The sequence below is a fragment of the Centrocercus urophasianus genome, unplaced genomic scaffold (assembly GCF_019232065.1).
Source record: "Centrocercus urophasianus isolate 14NV4802_14NV808 unplaced genomic scaffold, USGS_Curo_1.0 seq_11, whole genome shotgun sequence".
NCBI lineage: Eukaryota > Metazoa > Chordata > Aves > Galliformes > Phasianidae > Centrocercus > Centrocercus urophasianus.
The window spans coordinates 88,976,295-89,002,558 of record NW_024884253.1 but is presented as its reverse complement, the minus strand read 5'-3'; the positions used below and the strand labels follow the sequence as shown (position 1 = coordinate 89,002,558).

The window sequence follows — 26,264 nt, the reverse complement described above, 5'->3', positions numbered from 1 at the left end:
TGGGCAGCCTGATCTGGTAGGTGGAAACCTTGCCAACATCAGCAGGGTTGGAACTAGATGTTCTTTAAGGTCCAACCTGGGCCATTCCAGAGTTCTGTGAAAAGTGCCTGTTACTCTTCCCAAAGCTAATGGCAGTGCTTACAGTGAGCAGTGTGGAGGCACAAGGCATCGCGGTTTCCCTTAGCTGGGTGCCATGTGATAAGAAATGATGTTGGTAGTTTTTGTTGGAGTGGGCTGCTTGTGCTCTGCATGTGGATTTCTATGGAAGATGGGTGATGCTTTCTGATCTCTCTTGTCCCTTATTAGATGATCCTTAACGAGGAAGAATATCCCTGGTGAAATGGTGGTAGTGGAAATTGTGTAAGAGAATATGATGACAAACTTAGTTTTTACTAGCAGCTTTGTCACTGAAGTAGCATAAGAAGTTAGATTTTGCTAGAGTTCTGTAAAACAGCAACTGTCTAGAGGTAAGCCTTGAACATGGCTTCAGGTGGCAGTGCAGTTGAGGTCTCTTACAGCGTGGTGTGCATAGAGAAAGGCTTTAGCAATGGTGCTGTGAGGGAATCAAGAAGGCTGGTGAGCTGTGTGGCACAGCCTGAAGGTGCTGGGGAGTGCAGCTGTGTATTTTTGCCACATGTTGTCCTCAGCGTCTTTGTCTTCAAGGCAAAGAACAGTAATAAATGAGCAAAGAGAAGCTGTCCACTGGTGTGTCTGCAGGCATTGTAAATCTGACATCCTTCAAGGACTCTTCAGGAAAAGCTTCCACCTGTTACTAACCCATTCTAGTGAGTCCTGGTAGAGATGGCTAAAAATCCATCAAGTAATGTGGAAAGAGGAGTTTGAAAGGTCACCGGTTTTCACTTGAATATCCCATTTTCATGTGGTAGAACCTGTTGCAATCATAAGAGAAAGCCCTTCAGCAGAGGCTGGCCACAATCCAAGTTTCTTTTTCTGCAGTATTTGTGGGAGCGCTCAGTAGTCCCCACTGTACATCATCTGAGACTAGAGAGAAATTTTTTGCTTGGGGGGAAGAGGGGAGGGCAAGCATGCACGTTTGCTTCTAGTTTCTTTCGAGACTTCTTCCTGCTTCGAGCCTTGGTGCATACTGGAAACAAGCTGATGACCTGTTTGATATGTTCTGTTGACCTGGTCTTTCCTGCTGTATCTAGAAGCAGACAAGATATAAACCTTATCTTTGTCTCTTTCTTTCAGAAGATCTTATAGTAATCCTACAAAATCATTTTCATGACCTCACTTTAATTTAAAAAAAAATAAATAATAAAAGGAACAAAAAAAAAGGTAAGGTTTGCATGGGTGTCTTTGTAAGGTCTACAGACTGTATGTGGAGAGAGCAGTAACCAGTGTAAAGCATGGCATAATTCTCTGGTATTGATTCAACTCCTCACTGAGCCTGCTTGTTTCAAAATAATGCATTTGCCACTGCCTTCAGAAACAGTTAAGATCTTGGCTTCAGAGTTTCTAGGGCCAGTCCATAGGGTTGTTTTATCTAATAATCATCTTACTCCAACAGGGGGATTGTAACTGCACTACGTGTGCATCTAGATTTAACTAGTGACTTCATCAGTCTTTCATAGCTGTTACGGAAGAGGTAGCTTAGGCTTTCCTTCTTTCAGGTGCTTAGGATGAAAGAATGAAAGTAATTGAATGCAACAATTGTTATCTTTGAGATGTTTTATATATTTTGTTTTTTGTTTTGTAGGTTTGGAAGGCGTTTTGAATCCCCTCTTTTGTGGCAAAGCATTATCATGATCATTACTATGTTACTGATGCTGAAACTGTGCACTGAAGTACGTGTGTCCAACGACCTGAACATAAAGCGCCGCTCTTTTTCAGGTTAGTGATGGGCAAGCTGTCACAGACTGAGTCTTTTGGAAAGCAAATTGCACTGTGTTTTGAATGAAAGCTCTGCCTGAACTGCAACCCAGCCTCCTTTCTTGATAAATTAGTGTTTTACTACTTTTTTGAAATCCCTCTCTTCCAGATGAATACTTAAAGCTGCAGTTTTATTTTACATAGGTCTTGGTTTAGTCTGGAAACTGAAGTTCTGATTAACATTTCATGTAATGCCCTAGGATATAGAGCTGAATTTCATATTGTTTTGCTAGCCTTGGATATCTTTTTTATTTTTTGGGATCCTGTTCTGTATAATAAACTGCTTTTTCAACTATACTTTCTGTCAAGTTCGTAGGTTAGATCCTGATTGTATGCTGTTACTTGAGATCTTATTTGGCAGTTACCAACACTTGGTTTTGCACAGGCTTTATTTTCTGCATATTAAATTACTGGCCATCAACTGTCATGCTTGGCAAGGACCTGCTGGTCAGCCTGGGGGAAAAGAAGGGATTGTACTGGCTGTGGATACAAGGGCGTGTAACCTAGGGAGAGTACAGGGATGCTGTCTGGACCTGCAGAGAGGGAATTAGGAAAGCCAAGGCACAGATGGAACTGAATTTGGCAAGGGATGTTAAAAACAATGAGGAGGATTCTTGAGGTATGTTGGGCAGAAGAGGCAGGCAAAAGAGAGCATACCTCCTTTGGTAAATGAGAAAGGAGAACCGACTACAGCAGATATGGGGAAGGCCAGAGTACTAAATGAGGTCTTTGTCTTGGTGTTCACTGGCAGCCAGGATTCTTTTATTTCTCATGTCCATAAAGCTCACTTCCCTGAGCCTCTAGGTAGGAGCTGGGGGAGTGATTTTCCCCCCTCCCCCTCCTCCTGTAAGGTCAGAGCAAATCTGAGACCTCCTCATGAGATTGAATGTATACAAGTCTATGGGGCCAGATGATGTGTGTCCTAGAGTCCTGAAAGAGCTGGCTGATGTGAGCTGTTCTCTGTCATATTTGAAGAGTCATGGCTGTCAGGTGAAGTGCCCAGGGACTGGAAAAAAGAAAACGTCACTCCAATGTACAGAAAGGGAGGAAGGAGGACCTGGGGAACTACAGGTTGGTGAGCCTCACCTCTGTGCCTGGGAGGATGATGGAACAGATCCTTCTGGAAGACGTATTAAGGCACATGAGAGATGAGCAGGTGATCTGAAACAGCCAGCATGGCTTTACCAGGGGAAGGTCATGTCTGACCAATCTGGTGGCCTTCTGGGATGGAGTGATGATGTCAGTAGGCAAAGGGAAGGCAAGCAGTGTCATCTGTCTGGACTTGTGCAAGGCTTTTGGCACGGTCCCCCATCACATCCTTATCTCTTAATTGGAGATAGACGGATTTGAGAGATGGACTATTTGTTGGATAAGGAATTGGTTGGAAGGCCACAGACAGAGGGTTGTGGTGAATGGCACTGTGTCCAGGTGGAGGCTGGTGACAAGTGGTGTCCCCCCGGAGTTCTGTCCTGGTACTGGTGCTCTTTAAAATCTTCATCAGTGACATCAGTGATGGGCTTGAATGCACCCTCAGCAAGTTTGCCAATGACACCAAGCTGAGTGGTGTGGTTGCCATGTTAGAAGGAAGGGATGCCATCCGGAGGGATCTTCGCAGACTTGAAAGGTGGGCCCTTGTGAACCCAGTGAGGTTGAGCATAGCAAAGTGCAAAATTCTGCACTTGGGTCAGAGGAGCCCCAGATATGCATACAGACTGGGAGAAGAACTCCTTGAGAGCAGCCCTGCGGAGAAGGGCCTGGGGGTTCTGGTGGGTGGAAAACTGAACTTGAGCCAGCAGTGTGTTCTTGCTGCTCAGAAGGCTGATGGTATCCTGGGCTCATCAGAAGGGGGGTGGCCAGCAGGGACTGCGGTGTGATTTCCCTTTCAGCTCTGCCCTTGTGAGGCCCCACCTGGAGGTACTGTGTCCAGATCTGGGGCTCCCATTACAGGAAAGATGTGGAGCTGTTGGAGAGGGTCCAGAGGAGAGCCATAAACACGATCAGAAGGCTGGAGCACCTCCTCTATGAGGACAGACTGAGGGAACTGGGATTGTTCAGCCTGGAGAAGAGAAGGCTGCAAGGAGACCTCATTGTACCCTTTCAGTATTTAAAAAGGGATTATAAAAAGGAGGAGAATTGACTTTTTACTATTAGGCAGTGATAGGACAAGGGGGAATGATTTTAAGTTCAAGGAAGGAAGGTTTAGATTAGATGTCAGGGGAAGTTTTGCCCAGAGAAGTTGTGGATGCTCTGTCCCTGGAGGTGTTCAAGATCTGGTTGGATGGGGCCGTGGGCAGGCTGGTCTGCTAGTAGATCTGGAGGTTGGTAGTGCTGCCTATGGCGAGGGGGTTGGAACTTCACAGTCCTTGAGATCCCTTCTAACCCGAGCCATTCTGTGGTCAAAACAGGAATTGCTGTCATATCATAGATAGAAGATTGTCCTGTTGTGCACCATTTCCTTGTTTCTTTTAGTGTGGAATTTATAGGAATTGTCACTTTTCTGTATCTCATTGTATACTCTATATAGTCAAATATTCTTGCTCAGCAGAAGGCTTTTACTTTTTTTCCCTCCCAGATAAGAAACATTAGTAGTTTTTGTTTCTTACAGAAGAAAGATAAGCAGTAGAACAGTATTTTGAGTTTGACTTATGGAATTTTGTATCACAGTTTATTACAAACAAGATCAGAATTATCAGTTTTTTGTTAATTGTTTTGTGATTATGAGTATATAACTTATTCTTGCCATCTATTCTCTTTCCTTGCTCCCCAAAACTGAGGGTCTGATTGAGCTCCAGATATCCACAGCCTTTATTAGACTTCAGTACTGGCTGTGCAGTAGAGCAATTTATCTAGTAGCTGAGGAAACTATTTCCATTCCTGCTTACTATGGAATATAGTGTGAAATTGTTAAGGTAAGTGAATTCATGTGGAACAGGGCCTGTAATGCAGTTCTTGAACACCAGCTGCCATGTCTGCTAGCGTTAGTCAAGCAGGATGAATTACTTCACTTTTTTCAGCCCAGATTTAGCAGCAATTAGAATTTAAAATCCCGAGAGCATTTAGGAGAGAGACATACGCTTTCTGCCTCTCAAAGCTAGCATTTCTTGAACTTGCTGCAGGGTTTCTCTGTTTGCCTTTTTATACACACGCTTGCAGCTGCCATCAGTAACCTTTGGACATAAAGGGAGGCTATTCAGTTTTGCGTATAGCTCTCTTCAAATAACTCTCCCTCGAAGACTTACGGACTTCCAAAGGGTAATTAGTCTTTTCCCTTACCTGCTAAGAGACTCTTCAAGGTTGTGTTGTGTCATTTGATCCTTCCTGAAACTCAGTTTGTTACATTTGGTTAGCTAAAGAGAATACTTTTTGCCTACTTGTGGACCTTAGTTGTTAGTCTTTAGAATGCTTGTGTCCTTTGAGACCAGCTAAAGTTGTTTTCTTAAGTGTAATTGATTTTGATGGAAAAATTATCTCAAGAATCATCAGGCGATGCAAAACAGGCTCATTGAGGACTTTGACTCTGCCAGCTATGGTGTGGTGTCTCAAAGCAAACATTTGACTAGTTTCAACAATACGAAATTTCTTTCAAGGAGGGCAGAAAGTTGGGTTTGCATTTCAAACCCAGTGTAGGTAGGAGTGAGATCTATGATTGTAATCCTACTCCTAATCTTATCTTGTGAGTTTTATGGTGGTTCAGACAAGCTGATAAATCTGTGTTCTTACTTTCTTTCCTCATAGTTTGCCAGGTCAGTGGGAAGCTTGAAGTTGGTGTTTGTCATGAACCTTACAGAATCCTGAGTGGAGGGTGCACAGTATCTCTGTGATAGTATCATTCTTCATGTGACTGAGCTGCAATTTAAATCGTCTTTGTTTCTGTCCTCTACCTCGATGTTTCTATTAGATAATCCAGGATATTTAGAAAGTGAAGTTTTTTCCCCTTTCTTGCATTACTAGTAAATGCTGTATTTCTTCCCTAGTCATGTTAGCATGTGTTTATCATTAATCTTGATTTATGTGGGACTTTTCCATATTTTTCAGTTTTTCTCATTTCATAATGGCTAGTTCAAGACATTTTAAGCACACTCTTTGTCAAGTGTTAGGGAGCAGGCTCCTTTCATCCTGACAAGCTTGTTCTGTGTTTTCTAGCCTGATTTGTGGTATCACTGTTTTAAAATACATTTCAGTCATATTTTAGAACATAGACATAAAGCTGTTATTTACAGAGTGACACAGCATGAAAAATACAATCTCCTGTGGACTCTTTTCTAGAACTGCTTGATTATTTCTTTTAACTACTTTATGAAGAGCTCATTAGGAAAACTCCTGTCAGCTATTGTTCTCTCAGTGAAGAAGACTGCTCTGAAAGTAATGCCTCCTATTTTATCGTCTTGGCCCACAGTGTCAGAATTGGATGTTGGTGGTATGGCAGTATGTGTTGTACAGGCTTGCCAGTATTCCATTATGCTGTTTTGCTGTGTGACTTAATGGCAGCAGCAGGGCAGTCTGACAAAATGATGTCTGATGTGGAAGTGCGTGTGAAGTAGAGGTATAGAAATGAATTCCTCAGTGCTGAGAAGATTGTACCTATTGGTGTTCATCTGTGATTGCTCAGTATTTCTGGAGTCCGGACGATGGATATAAGCTCAGTGAGGTGCTGGGAGGTGTATTTCAGCAGTGGCAACAACAGCAGTAGCTCACCTTTGCTGTTGCAGATTTTTGAGCACTGAAAGCAGATCCTTGTATATTGCTGGCAAAAACTTGTAGCTAATAGTGACTGTTGAAAACTAGTGTTTTGTAACTGAGAATTTGCTCTGTCATCTAGCGTTATTGTGCTCTTTGCATCTGTGGTAGTTTCCATGGAAATAAATAGAAGGCATTACTTTCAGAGTGACCTACCTACTTCTCAGTGACAAGATTCTCTTTTTTCACTTCTAGTCTTGCAAAGCAGGAGCAAGTTGTGTCAGAGCCCATCTTGTTCTGCTGCTGCCTTCTGTTTTTTTTGCTTTGGTTGCGTAAACGTATGCTTCAGTTACATGACTTGCTCTCTCTTCAATCAGTGCCTCTTTATTTGTGCAACTGTTCTGTTACTTGTTAAACTTGACTGTGTAATCTGTTTTTAATTGTTCTGGTTTAGTGAGGGGAAAAATAAAAGCACGCAATCCACAGCAAGAGACGAAGAATAAAATCTTTAAACCACCCCAGTGGAAGGACAGCATTCTCTTCTGTATAAGAATGCTGTGAAAGCTAGTGTTACTGTGAAGAAGTCATCTGCTGAATTCAGTAGGCATGAATAATATCTTATTCTCTTTTATTCTTTATTTAACACCATTTTAATTCTAACTGGAATGTTGTACATGCAGATTTCCAGGCACTACCATTGTGATAACAGCTCTCCTTATTTGTTGCCTATGTTATATTAGTGTTGGTGCATTCACATTGATGCTGTGTTGTTGACCCAGTACAGAAAGATGCAAGGTTCAGTGGTGGTTTCTTCTGTTAAAATTGGTTTTGTTCAAAATTCTATATTATTTCTGGGGTGTGATGGTGCTACCATGCTACGGTCACGTATTGAAAAACAAAATCTGTTAGTCTGGACTCCAGAACCAAGACCTTTTCAGGAGGCAGAGCGCTCACAAACACAGACTGCTAAAAGCACCTAGTCAGTCTCAAAAGCATTGGCAGACCAGGACAGAGGCTTCACAGAGACTTTGAGTGACACCCAAACAAGTCTTTGTTTTCTTCCCCAAACTAAGCAAACCTTTGCTCTTTCTCTAACAAACATTCAATTCCAGTTATGTCCAAGGTGTTGTGGCAGATATTCAGCATTGTGTGCTGAAAACCAGCAAACAGCTTTTATGAACAACAGGCTCTTCAACATCTTTTCACAGTGGAGCCAAAGCTCAAGTAGAACTGGTCTTCTGGTGTGGCATTAACTTTTTTTTTTCTGATCACTTACCAGTTTTGCCTTCCTTCCAGCTGCTTGTTGTCCTAACCTGCTTTATAAATTGTATCTTATAATTGTATCTTGGATCTCCGGAAGACTGTTGATATTATCACAGAGAATCCCTCTTGCAGGATGCATCGTTTTCCACTGAGGGAATTAAGGAGAGTGATAACATTTTAATATGGAGAATGATTGCAGTTGTGGTCTATTCCATCCTTGTTAACGTGATTAGCTTAAGCTGAGACTTTTTGAAATTAGAGCAGCATAACCCACAGGAAGTAATGCAGCTGATACTGTCTCAACTAGTTAAACGTGTATTTATATACTTGATGTTACTGGGGTAACAACTTCTTTTCTCTGATAATGAAAAATAGATAAGGTAAGAGTTGACTGTTTCTCTCCCTAGGTGAATTGCTGTTGAGTTGTGCACAGAAACTCCTGAGCCTTCCTGCTCTTCAACCCTATCTTAATATCACTGAGTGAGAGAGCCTTACAGAAAGCATGGAGACTAAAACTTGTTTTGTTTTGGCTTTTATATATAAGCAAAATGTATTGACTGTGTAAACTTGAGCTAAAAGACCTGTTGTTTCATATAATCATACAAATCTATTTTGTCTTTCCTTTCTTTTTTTCCTCTCTCGACTTTTAATGTAGCTGCAGATAGTAAGGATGAAGAAATTAAAGCACCTCCCAAGAGATCTTACCTGGGTATGTACTGTACAAACCCACCTTGCATGAAGTCATCATTCCAACTGCATATTTTGTGCTTCACTACTTTTTTTTGTGACCGTTATTAGAAATGATTGTATGATCACTTCTATGGCAAATGTTTATGTTTTTGTGACGTATTGCAGCCTGGTGTGTGGTTTTGTTTTAATTTTCTCTTCCTCATTTCCAACTTTCATAGAGGAAAATATGCTTTCAGCTCTATCTCATAAATCAGTTTTTGATGATCAGTTGAATTCATTCCATTGTGCATTTCTACAGTTGTATCCTTCCCTTTCTCTCCAAATCATAAAGCAAAATTGATACAGGGATCGATGTCTTCAGGGGTTGTATTTCTTCTCTTCCAGCCCTAACTCTTGAGGAAACTAAGAAAATCACAGGAGTATCTTTCAGCATTGTTCAGAATGCTGGATGAGAAATTTCCTCTCTGATTTTTCAGCCTACATCATTGTGGTGATTTATGTAGTCTCTATTTCTGGTCTTATCAACAGACTGTTAAGGAATCTGGATCTCGTTCTGAGAAATTCAGAATAGCCATTAATCTGTTTATAATCTGAGTACTTTCTTGAAAGCAAAAGACCAACCATGTGAAGATTAAATAGGCTCTCTTCTAATTTAGATTTTATTCATCTTCTTGATCTCTCCTTTCAGATTTAGTGCCAAAATGTACCATGGATTGGTTGGATAGCAGTATTTTACAAGGCCTTTTTTTGTTTTCTGGACTTGGTATCAAACTTGTATTTTGCTGTTTGTCTTTGCTTGTAATAATTTTCACTGGCTTGCAACACTAACCAATGGAATGTAAACTTTAAACAGTCCTGTCCTTTCTGTGCCTGTCTTGCTGTTGTCTTTTTACTAGTATTCAGCAGTTCCTTATTTACAGTAGCAGAGTTAGAAACAGCTGCCTATGATCCCAGATATGATTAAGCATTTTGAAACAATCCATTTGAAGTGGTTAAAATTAAACAGAAATAAGTAACTTAATGTGACCTTTTACTCATTTGTGTGGGTGTTTGGTTTTTGGTTTTTTTTTTAAGTTGTTTTAAAAAAAAAAAAAAAAAAAGTACTTGGCGATTCAAATGCTTAAAAAGGTGAAGAAAACACCATAATTCTAACTAATTTAAATCTGAAGTGTTTGGTTAGTTTTATGCTCCTCAGTCAAGGGAAGGGATTGTTCTGTGCTGGTGCAGCCTCACCTTGAGCACTGCGTTAAGTTTTGGGGCTGCAGTGTGAGACACACAAAAGTGTTTGAGAGCATCCACAGGAGGGCAGTGAGGATGGTGAAGGGTCTAAAGGGCAGAGCTACGTGAGGAGCAGCTGCCGTCCCTTCGTTTGTTCTGCCCAGAGAAGAAGAGACTGAGTGGAGCCTCCTGGTGACCTGCATCTTCCTCGTGAGGAGAGCAGAGGGGCAGGTGCTGATCTCCTCTTCCTGGTGACCACTAATAGAGCCTCAGGGATGGCATGGAGGTGTGTTAGGGGAGGGTCATATTGGACGTTAGGTAGAAGATCTTCACTGAGGGGGTGTTGGGTACTGGAACAGGCTCCCTTTGGCAGTGGTCATGGAACCAAACCTGTCAGAGTTCAGTAATTATTTGGACTATATTCTCAGACATATGCTTGGATTTGTAGGTGGCCCATTGTGGATCCAGGAACTGAACTTGATAATCCTTGTGGGTTTCTTCCTTCTCAGAACAGTCAGTGATTTACTGCTTTGAGGATTAATGATGGGTTGGCAAATCTGTTCTCTATTTTAGTGGGATAATTCTTACTGGAGCAAACAGTTGAGAAGTTTTGATATCTTTCTATTTAATGTGCATTCAGGAGTATGTCCTGATGCTTTAACGAGTGCTTTACATCATAGTGCAAGTCATGCCTTTGGCTGAGGGTTTAACTGAGGGAGCATTATCATAGACTTAGTACTGCACTGCCCTCTCCCTGTGTCCCAGTTTCAGCCCAGACAGTGCCAACTGCACTCTGGTATTTGTTTGTTCTGAGTGATGGGTGTGTGCACAGGGCTGGGCCAGGCCCCTGGGTGGGGAAAAGTCACTGCTGTGATGGTGCAGGGCAGGAAGCTGGCTGCAAGATGGTCTGGGCCAGGCCTCGTGTGGCCCACCAGCTGCAGGTTGGGTATGCCTGGACAAGAGGTATGGACAGATGTGTCCATAGTCAAGTCAAGATGACTTGAACAGATTCTGTTGAAAATACTGTTTGGCTATGAAAATACTGCTTCTGGCGTGAGTACCATGTCTAATCCTTGTTGTGGTGAAGAAATTAAACCTGTGAATAAAGTCAGAATTTTGCTTGTGTTACGTATATCTTAGCTTAGAGTAAGAAAAGCAACTTTTAGCCACATGAGGGTGCAGTTGGGTTTCTGAATCTTGAGCAAAGCCCCAAACTGGAACTTGTGAGAGAGACTCTTCTTTCAGGGCTATTCTGCCATCTGTGAAAACAGTGAATAAACAAATTGTGAGAAATCTTTTTCCTCATGGTGGGAACCAGATTAATTAGTTAAACACAGTGTCAGTGATCAAACATCTGAATATTGAGATGCAATACTTGTCTCCTGATCATGCAGATCAGGGAATGTGTGCTGCAGAGGTCCTGCTTTGGAGTGTTAGAGAGACATGAGGTACTTCTCCAGTTGCTGAAGTTTTGAGCATGTCACTGCTCCTACATGCTTGATCAGATTTAGATCAGAGTGGTGAGATCTGCTCTTTAAACAGGATCATGGGATAATTTGGCTTGAGAGGGATAGCTGTGGTTACGTGGTACAGCTCCTTAATTGAAGCAGGTCCAATTAGATGAGGTTGGTCAGAGTCTTGTCCAGGTGAATTGAGTATGTCCGAAGAAATGGATTTCATAACCTCTCTGGCACCTGTGCCAGTGTCTGACTGTCCCTGTGGTGATCAAGTTTTTCACTGAATCATACAGCGCATTGAGTTAGAAAAGAAATAACAATAATAGTTCTTAATGAATGAAACTACAAACTGTTTCACTCAGCCTAACTCTTTTTTCCATTACATTTTATATCCTATCTGTTTTATTAGCCTTCTGTCATTTAAAGTGTGCTTGGAATATGAAGTTACTAGTTTCATCTAAGCAAGAAATAAGGAATGTATTTAGTAAGACTACATTTCAGAAGACCTTAATTATAAATGAAGACTTTAATGTAGAATTCCCTCGTGTTAGATATTGAAAGTCATATATTACTGAAGCACCAGTGCTTTGCTATTTTCATTACTCCATCAAGGGAAAATGTGATTTTTGATCTGAGTCATAGAATTGCTGGGATCGAAAGGGACTTCTAGAGATCATCAAGTCCATCCCCCTGCTAAAGCAGGTTCCCTACAATAGGTCACACAGGCAGGTGTCCAGGTGGATCTTGAATATTTCCAGAGAAGGAGACTGCACAATCTCTGGGCAACCTGTTCCAATGCTCTGTCACGCTTACCACTGCATCACAGAAAATTGTTACCTAGAGTTTATGCTGTGTTAGCATGAGAGTGGCTTCACCCACTATTTTAAATATTGTGCTTATGCTTTTCATGGTCACAACTGTGCACATCAAAAGTAGTATGCTCCAGAAGTGTGCAAGATTGTATAATCTGTGACTATGCAGATAATGAAGAATTATTTCGTATCTGTTGAAAAGGATGGCTTCTGTGTGTAATGGATTTTACTGCAAAAGAAAGAGCATTTTAGATGTCGTGCTTTCAGCCTGTAATGCACAATACTGATGGTTCCTGAATATAAACAATTAGGGATGGCTTTATTTTCCTGAAAGACTGTCACCTTCCTCACTGCGTGTTTCCAGTTCATAAACAGTAATTCTCACCTAAGAGATATTTACTGGAAAAGGATTGTCAAGCTCCAGACTAATGTTTTAACTAAAAATATATATATATACGTATCTACATTGCACTCCAAGTTAGCCAGTATCCTTGGGCTGTTGGCTTTTGCGAGAAGATGAAGGAAATTGCATTTTCTGCCTGAGGTCTGTAACAGGAGAGTTAAGCAGCAGCTCATAGGTGGTGTGTATGCCATGTGAGTGGTAAGGAAGGATGAATCGGGGCAGGGGGCTGAGTTGCTTTGTCTTTCCTGTGTGTTTTTGATCTGTTGTTGGCATCAGAAAAATGTGTGCGGTCAGCTCTGTTTTGCTTTCACCTTCATTTAGTCTGGGACTGCTTCTGTCGCTCGGTGCTTTGGGCTCAACATGGAGAAACATCTTAAATTTCAATTTTTCACATGAAGGAAAAGGCTTTTGACTCCCATGTCATCTGCAGAAGGTGAAGACAAGCCTGTTTGTTTCTGCTGGTTGCAAAGGGCCTGAATCGCTAGCTCAGACTCTTCAGTTGGACTTCATTCAGATTGTTCAGACTTGCTGGGATGAATACTGCAGGCTGTGGTGTTGAAGATCAGCTGTGCATCATGTAATGCTTCCCACTCTCCATTACAAAGTTTTGCTTGCTAATTTTCTAAGACCGTAAGTTCACAGTAGTCCTTATTAACATAGACTTTCTTTGAGTCTCTTTTTATGAACCTGCAGGCAGAAGGCATGCTGAAGAACAGAAGCCAAAAGAAACATCCCTCTGGTGCAATACCAAATTGTCACTTCTGATGTTGGTAAATTAACTGGTTGTCTGAAGAGCAATTTACAGATGCTGATGAGAATAAAATTGCCTATGAATTATTCCTAGGTACTATTCCTGAATACTGAAGAGAGAGGCATTGTGGAGAAAAGCACAGAGCAAGACATTCATTGCAAGGGCTCTTCTGTGAGGATGCTGCAGTAGCAGAGGCTTGGTTATACTAATATATACTAATGACTAAACTCTTGGCTAGTTGTGCTTTCAGTAGTATAAGAGGTCTTTCTTCTGAATTTAGTCTATTAAACATCTCTCTATGCCCACACTCTGTCTCACGCAACCTCTGAAGAAGTGCAATACATCATCTCCCTTCCTTTCCTCTTGGCATGATACTTTGATACATAAAGAAACCAGATGAGGTTTAATGAATGCAAGTGTAGAGTCTTGTATCTGGGGAGGAATAATTGCATGCACCAGTACAGGTTGGGGGATGAGCTGCTGGAGAGGAGCTCTGCGGGGAGGGACCTGGGTGTCTTGGTGGACGACAGGTCGGCCATGAGCCAGCAGTGTGTGGAGACAGGATGTGGGGAAACGGCCGGAAACTGCAGCATAGGAAGTTCTGCACCAATGTGCACAAGAGCTTCTTTAGGTGAGGTGACGGAATGCTGGAACAGGCTGCCCAGGGAGGCTGTGGATTCTCTTTCTCTGGAGATGTTCAAGACCTGCCTGGATGCTGACCTGTGCGACCTGCTGTAGGGAACCTGCTTTGGCAGGGGGTTGGACTCGATGATCTCTGGAGCTCCCTTCCAACCCCTACGATTCTGTGATATTCTGTGATGAGTTACTGATGGATATGCCTGTTCAGTAGTTGATCACTTATGGTTCATCAGTTGTCTTCCCATTCTCTGCCCTCCTGGTTCAGGGATGTGTCAAGGAGTTGGCAGAGGGCAGAACCCTGCATTATGTGGGCAGGAGAACCAAGGGCTGTACTCTGTGGTGGCAGAGACATCTAACTGGGCAAGCACTGCCAGTGCTCTGTCTTCAAATGGCGTTTCTTTGTTTTTTGTTTTTAACTGGATGTATTTGTAAAGGGGTATAACGGCTGAAGTCTTTTGGTTGCAGCAGCAGTTGGGCTGACCTTGCTGCCAAGCAGCTTGGTATCCAAGTTTTTCCTGATGCTCCTTTTTCCCTTGTGCACCCCTAGCTCCATTTCTCCCCTCTCCCGCCCTATTCATCTTGCTGCCTCCGTTGCTAGACAGAACAGTTTCTGGGAATACATTTTGGATCAAATATGGGAATGGATTTGGCCGAAATCACAGGTTTGTTTGTTTTTTTTCTTTTTGAGGTAGAATATTGAAAAAGAGAAAAACTGGCATTCTGTGGCTTCGGTGGGAAGTATTTCAAGGAGCTAAACAGTCCTTCTGTAGCTTGAGGAGGATGAGAAGGGCTTGTACTTCTGCTTGGAAACATGAGCAGCTTGTGAGTGCATTACCTCTACTGCTGTCGAAGTAATAAGGACTTAATTATTGAGTCTCCTACTGTTAGCTTTCTTTGCAGCTCCTAAAGCGCCTTGAGTAATGGAGCATTAAACTGCAGACATAAGGTGTTCTGGTATTCAGAAATGCACCTGGCGTAACAACCAATTCTCATATCAGAGTAGGGATTAATCTGTGGTCTAACAAGTGGGAGGTTGTAGGGGAAGTTCTGTTTCAGGGCAGCTCTGTTTCAGTTGGCTTCTCCACTTACAAGTGCTGTAATCAGTTAAACAGGCTGTAAGTACTCAAGTGAAACTGTGCGAGTCTCTTTCCCTACAGATTCTTCCTGCTAATGCATTGAAGTCGTTTCTGGAAGTTGCTCCTTTTTGGTCACTGTATACAGTAATTTAGCTACATGCAGACAGGATGTAAATAGAATATATTTCAGCTTAAAGGTGTAAGAGAATACGGTAGACTTTGTAAGTTTAGGAAAACCTTCCACTATCAGTTGTGGTTTTTTTCCTTTCCTTAGAAAGCCATATGAAGGATAAGATTATTTCCTGCTTTATGTGTGTGGAAAACTTCTTTTTCTCCAAAGTGGACTGGTTCCACAGTCAGCTTTGCAAATGTCAGGATGCTGACCTGGTGTTTATGCTAGCAAATAATGAATTGTATTTGAGATTTTTCTGCTAGTGTTGGCCAAAAATTGATGAATTTGATGTTGGAGATGAGCATCAGTGCTGATGGATGGTCATGTGTTAATGAATACAGACATAGATGATTTCAATGAATGTTTGATCACAGTTGTTCATCTGTAAAGGGCAGGGTTTATGCTTAAGGGGACAGTGTTTCCTGACCTCATATGTCTTGTGGCTGGTCCATGTGGTCCACTAGGATGTAGAAAAACCATTGCTGAAGGTGCTTATTTTGAATCAGAGAAGGCAAAAATCTGAACCCATTTTCCAAGTCCCATGTGCATGTTTGCCTCTCTTCCTCCTCACTCAGGCTTTCCAAACTGTTGCTTTTGCTCCTGTGTAAACAAAAGTCCTGAAATATTCTTTTTTCAGAGTTGAATTCTTATTCACCAGTCTACCATTTTGTTCTTAATTACAATTGATATGTGAAAAGAAATCCTTGTGTGGTCATTTTGAGGTATGAGCACCTTTGTAAAGGAGTTTTGAGTATTAAAGAAAATGTCTGACGTTGTCATATGTGAGTCAGGGTGTGAGAAAGGCAAATGAAAAAAGAGCAGAAAGCTCCCTACGCTTCATGCATGCTTATGATAATTGTAAACCAGAACTGTTAATATTGAAAACAGGTTGTCCTGAGGTTAACTTAAGCAATTGCTGAGACGTGTTTAGTAGGCCACGTGACATTTCAGTAAAGGAAGCAGCTGCACAGTGCATTATTGTTTGGATACTAAATTAGTAGGGCCCATTTGAGGGCTGGAATTTGTCTTGCCTCATGATGAGTTACCTAGGAAACAAGGAGGGATAATTTGCTGTATTATCTGTGCAACCTGCTGTAATCCGTGGCATTGTGGTATCTGAGGCAGGCTATATCTGAACTAGTGCACGGCTTGGTTCTGTAGGATTTAGAATTATTTTTATTTATCTAATTGTAGTCTTTGCATGGAGTATGATTATGATGGGTGAACACTGTTTCCGGTATTACAATACTCTTGTTATCTTTTCAGACTTAGACTTCAAAAAATAAGCTACAGTACTATTCAAAATGAACTGTTTTCGTAGAGAGTTTGTAACCCCAGCTACAAGAATGTGGAGCCAGGGCAATTGCTCTGCACTACTCAGGTGATTCCTGTTTAGAAAAAAGTCTTTTGTCTGGAGTCCATAGTGTACAGCCTGATAGGACTGTGGGTGATAGCTTAGATAAACCATGCTGAGGATAGGTAAAATACTGTTGGAATGATTGGGAAATGAGTATCTTGCTGCTGTGTGTTCTTGCCATAGCATCCATATATATCATCCCTGCTTAGCTTACTGTCTAAAAAAGGAGCTGGTTTATATAGTCAGTTAGTATCTATCCAAAAGAAGAGTGAGCGTGGCAGTAATCTGCTGCCTTCATTGTTAGTGTAGTTGAGAGCAGGGGCCTGACCTCAGAGCGCCTGCAGGTGAAGGGCTGGGGGGAGGGCTAGTTTATTTAGATTGAGTTGCTGTGAATTTTTTGATGCTCTTGAGCAGGAGGTGGGCAGAATCAGGAATGTTTGCGGCCAGAGTTGTCAAAGCTCCTTCTGCTGAGGTGCTTCCTGTCTTCCTTCCCTTGCTGCTCCTTGAGACACTCTTTCTGAAGTCTGTGCTTTCACTCTCTGTGATTTATAAGGCTGTTCATGCCCCTTTCACTCCAACTTTCAAGTACATAGCTGGTTTTCCATAGCACTGATCGGTTCACCGCTACTGTATTTCAGTGGCTTTCCTAGCTATGTGATTCATCTAATTGTTAAGCTGTCTTCCTCCATCAGTCATCTTGTAAGTCAGCTAATAGCTGCTTCTCCCAGCTTTTGAGATGATTTCATGGAGACAGCATGTGTGAAGGATGATCAGTGCATTGGAGTAGAAAGAGGAGAGTTGTCTTCTGTACTGAACAGAGTGCAGAAATAGCAGTAACAAGGTAGGTAAATTCAGTGCTGATGTGTTTGAGAAGGCTAATTTTCCTCACAGAGGAAATGCAGCCCTATACTTTGAGGTATGTTATGCTAAGGAACAGTATGGAAAGGGAGTGAGAAGCTCTGAGGTGGGGCCAGTGCTGGAAGAAGGTAAGGCAGATATTGCCCCACTCATGTAACTTTTTGAGGTGAGCTTGATACGACAAAATGGAGATCTGGTATAAGAGATGATAAAAGCTGGTGATACCACATAGAATGAGGTGAGGAGAAGTAAGCTGAGTAGGTGCTTTCAAAGGAAATAAAAGAGATTTCATTAAATGATTACAATTTGTTTTACGTAGGCTGGGATGTTATTTTCAAAAGATTTAAGACTCTCTGGGTTATTTCACTTCTGAAGAGGAAGAAGAGACAATGTTTGGATACCAGTGTGAAGGCCAAATAAGAAGGGGATATAGGACGGGAATGTTTTAAGATTGACACATGAAGAGATGCTTGAATACTATGGTAGCAGAGCTGTGCAGGTGCCAGAAAGTATGTAGGGATGCAGAAATTCCCAAATCACAGGCCTGAAGGAACAGAGACAAAAAGTGGTGATAGCAGTATCTTCATCTATGCAAAATGAAGGATTCCTTGATTTATTTATTTTTTTAAGAGGAGGGGGTTTGAATTAGAGCCAGAGGTTCTTGATGCTAAACTCTCATTTCCTCTCTTTTGAGGAGATTTGGGTGAAAGACAGTAAGTTCCTCTTCAGTTCCAGTGAATGTAAAAGGCACGCTGTCTCCACACAGCATGTTGAAGATTTCTATCATTTCTTCAAAAAAATGAAGAAAGAAAATCTAAATGTATCAGTTTTAGCTCTCTAGTGCTAAATCTTTTTGTCTTTCTGAAAGAAAGGAAGAAAGTGCTAGCTGGATACAGAGCTGGTAGGAAGTTATGTATCACCCAGTAAGTCATTTGAAGCCTTCCAGTTCTTACAACACCAGTCATTTCCTGAGCGTGTTGTGAGGTATGCAGGAATTTCAGAAAGGAGGTGAGAGAATCTCACCAGCTGGCTGGGAGCTGTTGGGAATAGGCAAGGTGAGAGGTGCTGACCCATGGGCGTCCAACCTCTTGGCTTACCTGGACTGTATTGTGTGAAAAAGACTTGTTTAGAGCTGCTTTTACAAAGATTGCTCTGAAAGTAATGTCTCCTAATTCCATGGAGGAAACTGCATCAGATACAAATATCACAGTAATGCTACTTAATAGAGCAAATGCTCAGCTACAAAGCATTCTTTTTCAACAGTCACCAGTATTAGCTATGCATTTTCACCAGCTGTGAACAAAGGCCTGCACGCCACACTGGTGACAATCTGCTCCAGAAGAGAGAACCTGCTGTCTCCACTGATGCAATGCACTGCCCATCACTGCACTGTGCTTACATCCACTGTTGGCCCTCCGTAAGTGTTCAGCAAGCCTCAGTGAATGTCAATGGGTGCAATTTTTTCAGCATAGAAGAATTAATTTCCACGCCTCTGCTTCATACACACCTCCATGTCAGATGCCATTTTGCCAGATCACCTCTTTGCTGCCATCTGTCACATAGCAACAAAATGTAATGGAATTTTGACAGGAAGGTTGAACCTCTGTTGCCACACAGCTGACATCCATCTCTGACATCGTAAGCAAACGTAATAAAGTAGGAGGCATTACTTTCAGATCAGTCCTTGTAAAATACATAAAATATAGCTAATGCATACACACAACAAAACTTATTTTAATTTTTAATGTTTTTTTCATAAAACATATAAAAAAGAGAGCAACAAAAACATAAAACTAGTGGGATATGCAAACTTGTTTTAGTGCAACTAACGCATCAAGATGGTGCGATGGCAGTAGTTGCCATTCTTAGCTTTCAAGCTGTTCATCAGGTTTTTGATGCAATTTTATTCTTCCCGTTCTTCATCTTTGAAAACAGTTGTTCACAAATGTGCATACTTCCAAGAAGTGGTAACATGAGTAAGATGTGACAGTGAAGTGAGGGCGATTTCTCTCTGGTAAGATAAGCCTTGTGAAAGAACGATAAAGAGATTGGATCAAATTTTTGATTGCAAATCTATACATTCCATTTGAAATGTCATACATAATGCATTCGTGTCAACTGAATCTCAAATATACAAAAAAATGGATTTTTTTTTTGGCCATCTTGAAACTTACACTCAAATTCTTTTATCAAAAGGGAAAGCACAGCTGCATGTTTTTTTCTCTTCACAGGACTGTGTTTAGCCAACGTATCAAAATGCATACAGTTGTTTGCCATAACTTGAGTGAGTACAGCACCCTCCCCGTACCCTGGTTTCAGCCCAGATAGGGTTAATAGCATACTGATGTTTGGCTGTTGGTGCATGCCCAGGATGCACAGCAGAGCTGCCATGATGGTGTGGAGCAGGGGGCAGGCTGCACTGTGAGCAGTGCCAGACAGTGTACAGCTCACAGGTTGGACGTGCCCTGCTAACCCGCCTGCTTGTCTGCATCCTGCTGCAGCCCTGAAATTGGGATTGCTGGGAGGCAAGTGATGCTGGAGGCAGGAGGGATCTGGTACTGCTGTTGATTGCAGTGCCAGAGCATACCCTGGGGCAGTCAACCAACATGTGTGGTCTGAGTATGTGTGTGGTCTGAGTTCGTTTCTCTTCTCAGCCAGGGACTGCAAGTCTGTTTTCCAGCTGGTCTGCCAGTTGGCCTTGTTGCTGAGCTGAGCTAAGGAGGGGCATCACATCTGCCTGCTGCTCAGAGATGAACCCTTTCACAGTGGAGATCACAAGCTTCCTGAGGCAAAGAGCGTGTGAGAGGGAGCCTGTCTTATCATAGCCCAGTGGTTAAGATTGATAGAACAGCAAATTGTAAGTCTTAGCTCCTGCATCCTTGAACAGTGTGTGCATTTTACAGACCGTGGATAATAACCTGAAATATTCCCTAGCCGCAATTTGTAACTGTTCCAGGTTGGCTGAATTAATGTTATCAGTCCCTTTCACAGCACCTAGGCCTTGAGGTCTTGTATTCCAGTGTTGTTAAGGTAGGGATTGGATATTTGACTGGAAACTCATCTACTTTGCAAGGATAGGCTGTTTAAGGACCTAGGATAGATGTTGTTATAGGGTATTCAGCAATTAGGGTAAGGGATAATGATTTTTAACTGAAACAAACTAGATTTAAATTACATTTTAGGATTAAACTTGCTACTGAGATAGAGGTGAGGTTCCATTTTTTGAATGTCAGTCTTTGCTTCACTTTCCCAAAAGAACTAAAGTGGTAGTTGACATCATAAAATGCTTTTTAGCTAAATATGACTTAGCTGTCTGAGCCTCTGTGTCATCTTCAAGTGAGAGTCAACGTGCATCACTTAAGCATTAATTCTACACCAGAATCTTGAGTTTCCTACTTGCAGTTTGGCTTGATTAATGTTAACCACAACTGTTGGCAATACTGTTTCTGTCTGCTTTATTTTTTTCATATCTAACATGCAATATGCCTCTCAGAGGAGGTCTTTTAATTTCATCTTTCTTTACCCTCAGTCTGTGTAGACTTTTCTCCACTTACTGCACAAAAGATCAGCTGAGCTGCTCCTTCCATGGCATCAATAGGATTTTCCAGCGTAAGTCTCTCATCTATAAATGGATCAAGATGTTTAAAATGCGGCTCCCTGTGTGGATTAAAGACCTCAAGCATGGGTAATAAGATTGTACCTTTCACTGCAGTAATGTCAGTTAGATCAATCCAGGGCCTTAGTGACTGGGAGTTACCGTTTCAGCTGAATTGACTAAGTAAGGCTACAAATTCATGTCATGGATTTTATTCTGGGCAGGACGAGGATCTTGTGAACAGTGGAGTGAACACTGCAAGCAGTGCCTGGCCATTTCAGAGAATAGAAAGAAATGCATCTGGTCTTGGTCAGATTTTGAGATGTTTGGTAGAAATATATGGTGGTGTGGTAGAGTTCCCTGTTTTACCTTTCTAGAGAAAAAGAGTGGCATCTGCAGAGGAGACAAAACTGGGACCTACGTTAAAGGACAGATATGCTACTACTTTTTATTTTTTTCCTTAGGTAAGCCATTCTTTTTTTTCCTGGAAGTAGTTGGTTATGTGCAGTGTCCTAAAATAGACTACAGCATTTGGAAAGTAAATCTGTTAAATAGAACAACTAGTGATTACATACTGGACTGTTTCTAACATAATTCAGATATTTTTCTGAAAGGCTAATGCAAATGTTCTGATTGTTCTTTTCTCTCTTTTTTCTGTTCTTTCAAGGAAAACATTATCAAGCAAGTTATAATAGAAACTAGAATTGGCTCAATCTAGTATAGTGAAAGAGACGCTGTAGCATCATTAGGGTTTTGAGCAAGAGACTGACTAAACAGAAGAGAATCTATTTCCTTTTAGTAATTAACTATTGCTTCAGCTGGAGCCCTGTGTCACACACCAGTTCTCTCATCTAGGTATGTTATTATAACAGAACTAATGCTAAAGATTTTCAGGGCAAGAATGATGACTAGATGACCTAAACACCAGATTTCTTGTCTGCCCAGTACTAGGCTCAGAGATGTGAGTACCTAACATGAATGAACATGCACTTCAGTACAGCAGTACTGAATAAGCACATGTCAGTGTTCACATGGCTTCGGCGAGGTCAGCTGCAAAATCCATGGCCTTATGCAAGTACTTAAACATGTGACTGCCTCCTGGATTTTGTAGCTGACTGCACAGAAGCCATGTGAACACTGACACAATCTTGTAATTTTGGCACCTGCATGTTGGTATGATTCGTTCATTTCTGTTAATAAAATTAATTTGGGGAAATAAAGAATTGCTATACTATGATAAATATCTTAAAAAGGATCCTTGAGCATGTGTAAAACAAAGGGAGATGCAATGTATGCAGGGCAACTCTGAGAGCTGCACTGAGGGTTTAGTAAGTGAGGGGCTGAGAGTCCTGCATGTAGAAGGTGCCACGCAAGCAAGTTTCAAGCTGAGCCTTAGGGTTATGATTCAAGATATAATGACTGTATAGGCAGCTTGAGAGCCAAGATGGTCTCTCCTACAGGTGGCACTGTCTGGAGGAGTAAGGTTTATGTGCCCTTGCCTATGGCTGCTGCTAGCTGCTGATTTTCTGGTATTGGTCTGAATCAGTGTTTGATTCGTGATACGTAATGTTGAATGACCCTTGCTGGAAAGTCAGTTCAGGTCTTCCTCCTAGTGTGCTTGAATGCAAGAGGTCTGAATTACAAAAAACTATTTTCTTTTTAAGGGCTAAATACCAGTGCTTGAAGTGTTTTTTAAAGGGCCTAAGATTCTTTGAGAAGCAATCTGGTAAAAGTAAATATTGCATCTTACTTGAAAAACATTAGTAGCTCTCCTCTTCTGGAGTGGACGTTGCTTTTCAAATGGCCAGATTTTTCTCTCACCTACTTCATTTCTGCTGTTAATTATTCTGTCCCCATAGTAAGCCCTAACACCTCTTTATCAGAGATTGTCTCTTGCTATTTTAAATTTGGAATAGTGTCAAATCTGTTCTGTTAAGCCATTTGCTTGGTATTGCTCAAGAAACTGAGAACACCGTGGCAAAATTGAGTGAATTTCCTTTGTTCTCCCCCTCACTACTTTATGTTAGAATGAGGATAGAACAGAACAGTTCAGTTAGAATGGACCTTGCAAGATGACGAAGTCCAACTGCCTGACTTCTTCAGGGCTAACCAAAAGTTAAAACACATTTGTGAGGGCGTTGTTCAAACATGTTTTGAACGCTGATAGGTTCGTGGAACATCAACCACCTCTCTAGGAATCCTCTCCCGTTGTCTGTCCGCCCTCATGGCACAAATACAGGTCAGCAAAGTGGAGGGAATAGAAAGTCTAGGCATTGTTTTCCGTGTCAGTTCTTGCTGACTCCTCCTATTCTCTCCAGAAAACGCATTAGGAATTAAGAAAAATGAGTAACATACTTCCTGCTTTTGTTGTAGCATCTGTCTTATGTCTTACATTTTCTGCTTCATTTTGTTTTGTTCTTCCTTTCCCTCCAGAAAGGAAAGCCTTCACAGAGCACGCAGTGCATGTGTGATGCTGTCATGCTGAATTGGCTATGCCAGCACTAGGTCTACTTTTTATTTGGTCATGCATCCCTGTCAGTGGATTCTGGGGCTGAGGAGCCACTGCCATAAAGTACTGGAGGTGTACATTGCATTGGCAGCTGCTCTGTCAGTGTAGTGATTGTTTTAGTTCTGGATAATGGCTGGTACAATACTACAAAAAGTGCTATGCTATAGGTTGAATATGGCTTCTGGCTAGTTTTGCTTTCCTCTTTGTATGGCAAAGTAAAATTATTTAACTGCATGCAGTAGTTGTCTTGAGGCGTGATTTTGCTGAGTACTGAAAAAGGGAAATTAAGTTAATAAAGAATGTCTACCACATACTGAAGTGTGAAAAGGTGCAGAAAATGAAGTGATTATTTGCAATATGTAAGTATCCTTAAGCACCTACCTGCCTGTGCAGATTCACTCTCATTTCGCTGGGTTTGGTGTTAATGTAAGCCAGCAGATATCAGTGTCTTCGTTGCCAGAATTAACAGCAGAACTTCTTTTGTAGTGTTCTGTACTTCTGCTGAAGAGGCAGTGACGTAAATTGGTGTGTATTATTATTTGTCAGTAAGATAGCTATGTATCTTCCAGTAGTATGTTAATGTAAGCAAGTGTCACCTTTGGTTTGTTCTTTGACTTAATTCTCTATTGAGAGAAGTGTTGTGTTTAGAGAAATAGTGCTTTGTTCTGAGAGATGCAAGAAATGGATATAAACCCTGCACTTAGTTTTGCTAGCAAAGTGAAGTACAGATGTGAAAGTGCGTTTTTGTCCCTACAATGAAAAGTGCTGTCTGTGGGAAGTCTTGTTCCAGGCTGGATTCTCTTCACGGCCCCACACCTTCAGCAAAGCTGTGCTGCATGTGCACAGAAGCCTGCCCTTACCAAGGCAGCAGTAACACACCAGGAAGCAGACTTGTGGACTTGAGATGATCTTCTTCAGCCTGGACTGAAGCAGTTTGAAAGTGAAGACAATGGTCCTGAATAAGAGTGTGCTTGTACTGATGTGACTGGGACCTGTAGTTGGCAGTGTGAAGTTTTTTTGTGAGCCCTTCTTATGTCAGCTCTGTTAAATTCATGTCCAGGCTTGTTTGTGTTTCATATCTGAAGACAAATGCTTCATCTTTAAATCTCATTTTTGTAAATCATAGTATCATAGAATGGCCTGGGTTGAAAAGAACCACAATGCTTGTCTAGTTTCAGCCCCCTGCTACATGCAGGGTTGCCAGCCAGCAGACCAGGCTGCCCAGAGTGTCCAGTGTGTTGCCAAATGCCACATCCAGCCTGGCCTTCAATGCCTGCAGGGATGGGGCATCCACAGCCTCCTTGGGCAACCTGTGCCAGTGTCTCACTACCCTCTGGGTGAAAAACTTCCTCCTAATATCCAACCTAAACCTCCCTGACTTAGTTTAAAACCATTCCCCCTTGTCCTGTCACTATCCACCCTAGTCTGTAATTCTTTGCATTACTGTTTCCATACTGAACACATCCCACAAAAAAAAATGTTTTCCAGATCAAGTCCTGTGGGGCTTTTTTGGTGGTGGTGAGCTGCCTGTTTTTTTTCCCCTGTAAATCCTTTTCCTCTTAATTTCTATTTTATCTGCTCCCAAAGACTGACTCTCTCATACTTACCAGTTCTCAATTCGACTCTGATAAGCTTTGAATCAGGCTGGGAAATTTTATTCTTCTTCCATTTCTATTCTGTTGCAGATTTTGACTTGAACTATTTTTGGCATTGGAGCAAGTTTACAGACTACGTGCAGTGTGTCCTGACCTTCACTGGTGTCACCGGTTACATCACTTACCTCTGGCTTGATTCATCTCTTTTTGTGGAAACCCTGGGCTTCCTTGCAGTTTTCACAGAGGCTATGTTAGGCGTTCCTCAGCTCTACCGTAACCACCAGAATAGGTCCACAGAAGGAATGAGGTATGGTGTTTGCCTTAAATAAAACAAGTACATGTGTGTGTGCTTAGGTAAATATTTTTGTAGTGTGAGAATGCTTTTCTGTCATCTTTCTACATTTTAATTGAAAATACAGCAGTTATTGGGGTAGAGCCTCTGTCAGCTTAAACTGGTGCAGCACTGCTGTAGACAGTGGGAGCTCATTTATATCCCTAAGATCTGACCTATTGTTCAGACCTAGCTGGACAGTTTCAAGATGAAATATGTTTTATTACAATAATACGTAGAGCTACTGCTGTTGCCATTAGAAATGGTCTGAAGAAGTCCTCTGTATCAAAAGTACTAAAGACAAAGTCTACAGCAGTAATTGTTGTAACTCACACTGCTTGTTCTTAGAAATTTGCTTAGCTCTTTTCTGTAATATGTTACTGGTGTTAGCAGCAAATAACATCAGTATTGTTGTGTAGAAACTTGTACCTGACATTTGAAAGAGCTCAAACCTAGGAAGAACACTCATGTAAACAGGTGTAGAACAGAAAAATTTAATCTTATGCTCACTGTTGAGACATTTGAACTAGATTATCGTTTCATACCATTTATTGTATGTGTCAGTATTAACACTAAGGTTTCCAAATTGCAAATACAACTTGTAGAGCCTCTGCAGAGAGAAAAATGTTCACCACACTGCATCAGTGCACCAGTTATAGAAAACAGTACAGCAACAAATTCAATTCAGGAAGTACTTTTTTCATTAGTGATTGTCTTCTTTCACTGCTTTGAAAGTTCCTCTTTCATTGACTTTAAACTTGCTGACATAATTTTTGCTTTGAAAACAAATAATCATCTCTACCTCCTTCACACCAAAGCAGTTACATCTGTTGACACTATTCCTTTTGCTTGTTTAGAAATCTGCTGTGATACTCAAAGCATTTTCTTATTGGAACACCCTTGATACAGAGTCAGGATTTCCTTCCAAAGTATTTGGGTATTTTGCCTGCACACACTGCTTTGGACAA

At 41.5% G+C, this 26,264-nt stretch overlaps 1 protein-coding gene across 3 annotated transcripts in view; it reads left to right on the top strand.

Moving 5' to 3' along the window:
* The window catches only part of SLC66A2 (solute carrier family 66 member 2), a 57,352-nt gene that overhangs the window by 12,331 nt on the left and 18,757 nt on the right, over positions 1-26,264 (top strand). Inside the window, exons 2-4 of one of the 3 annotated variants that reach the window (XM_042834232.1) lie at positions 1,721-1,854; positions 8,489-8,542; positions 25,056-25,272. In XM_042834232.1, coding sequence (XP_042690166.1) covers positions 1,721-1,854; positions 8,489-8,542; positions 25,056-25,272 — 405 coding nt within the window. Of the gene's footprint in view, positions 1-1,720; positions 1,855-8,488; positions 8,543-20,767; positions 21,326-25,055; positions 25,273-26,264 lie in introns of those variants that run through there. The other 2 variants (XM_042834241.1, XM_042834250.1) reach the window with 2 other exon arrangements.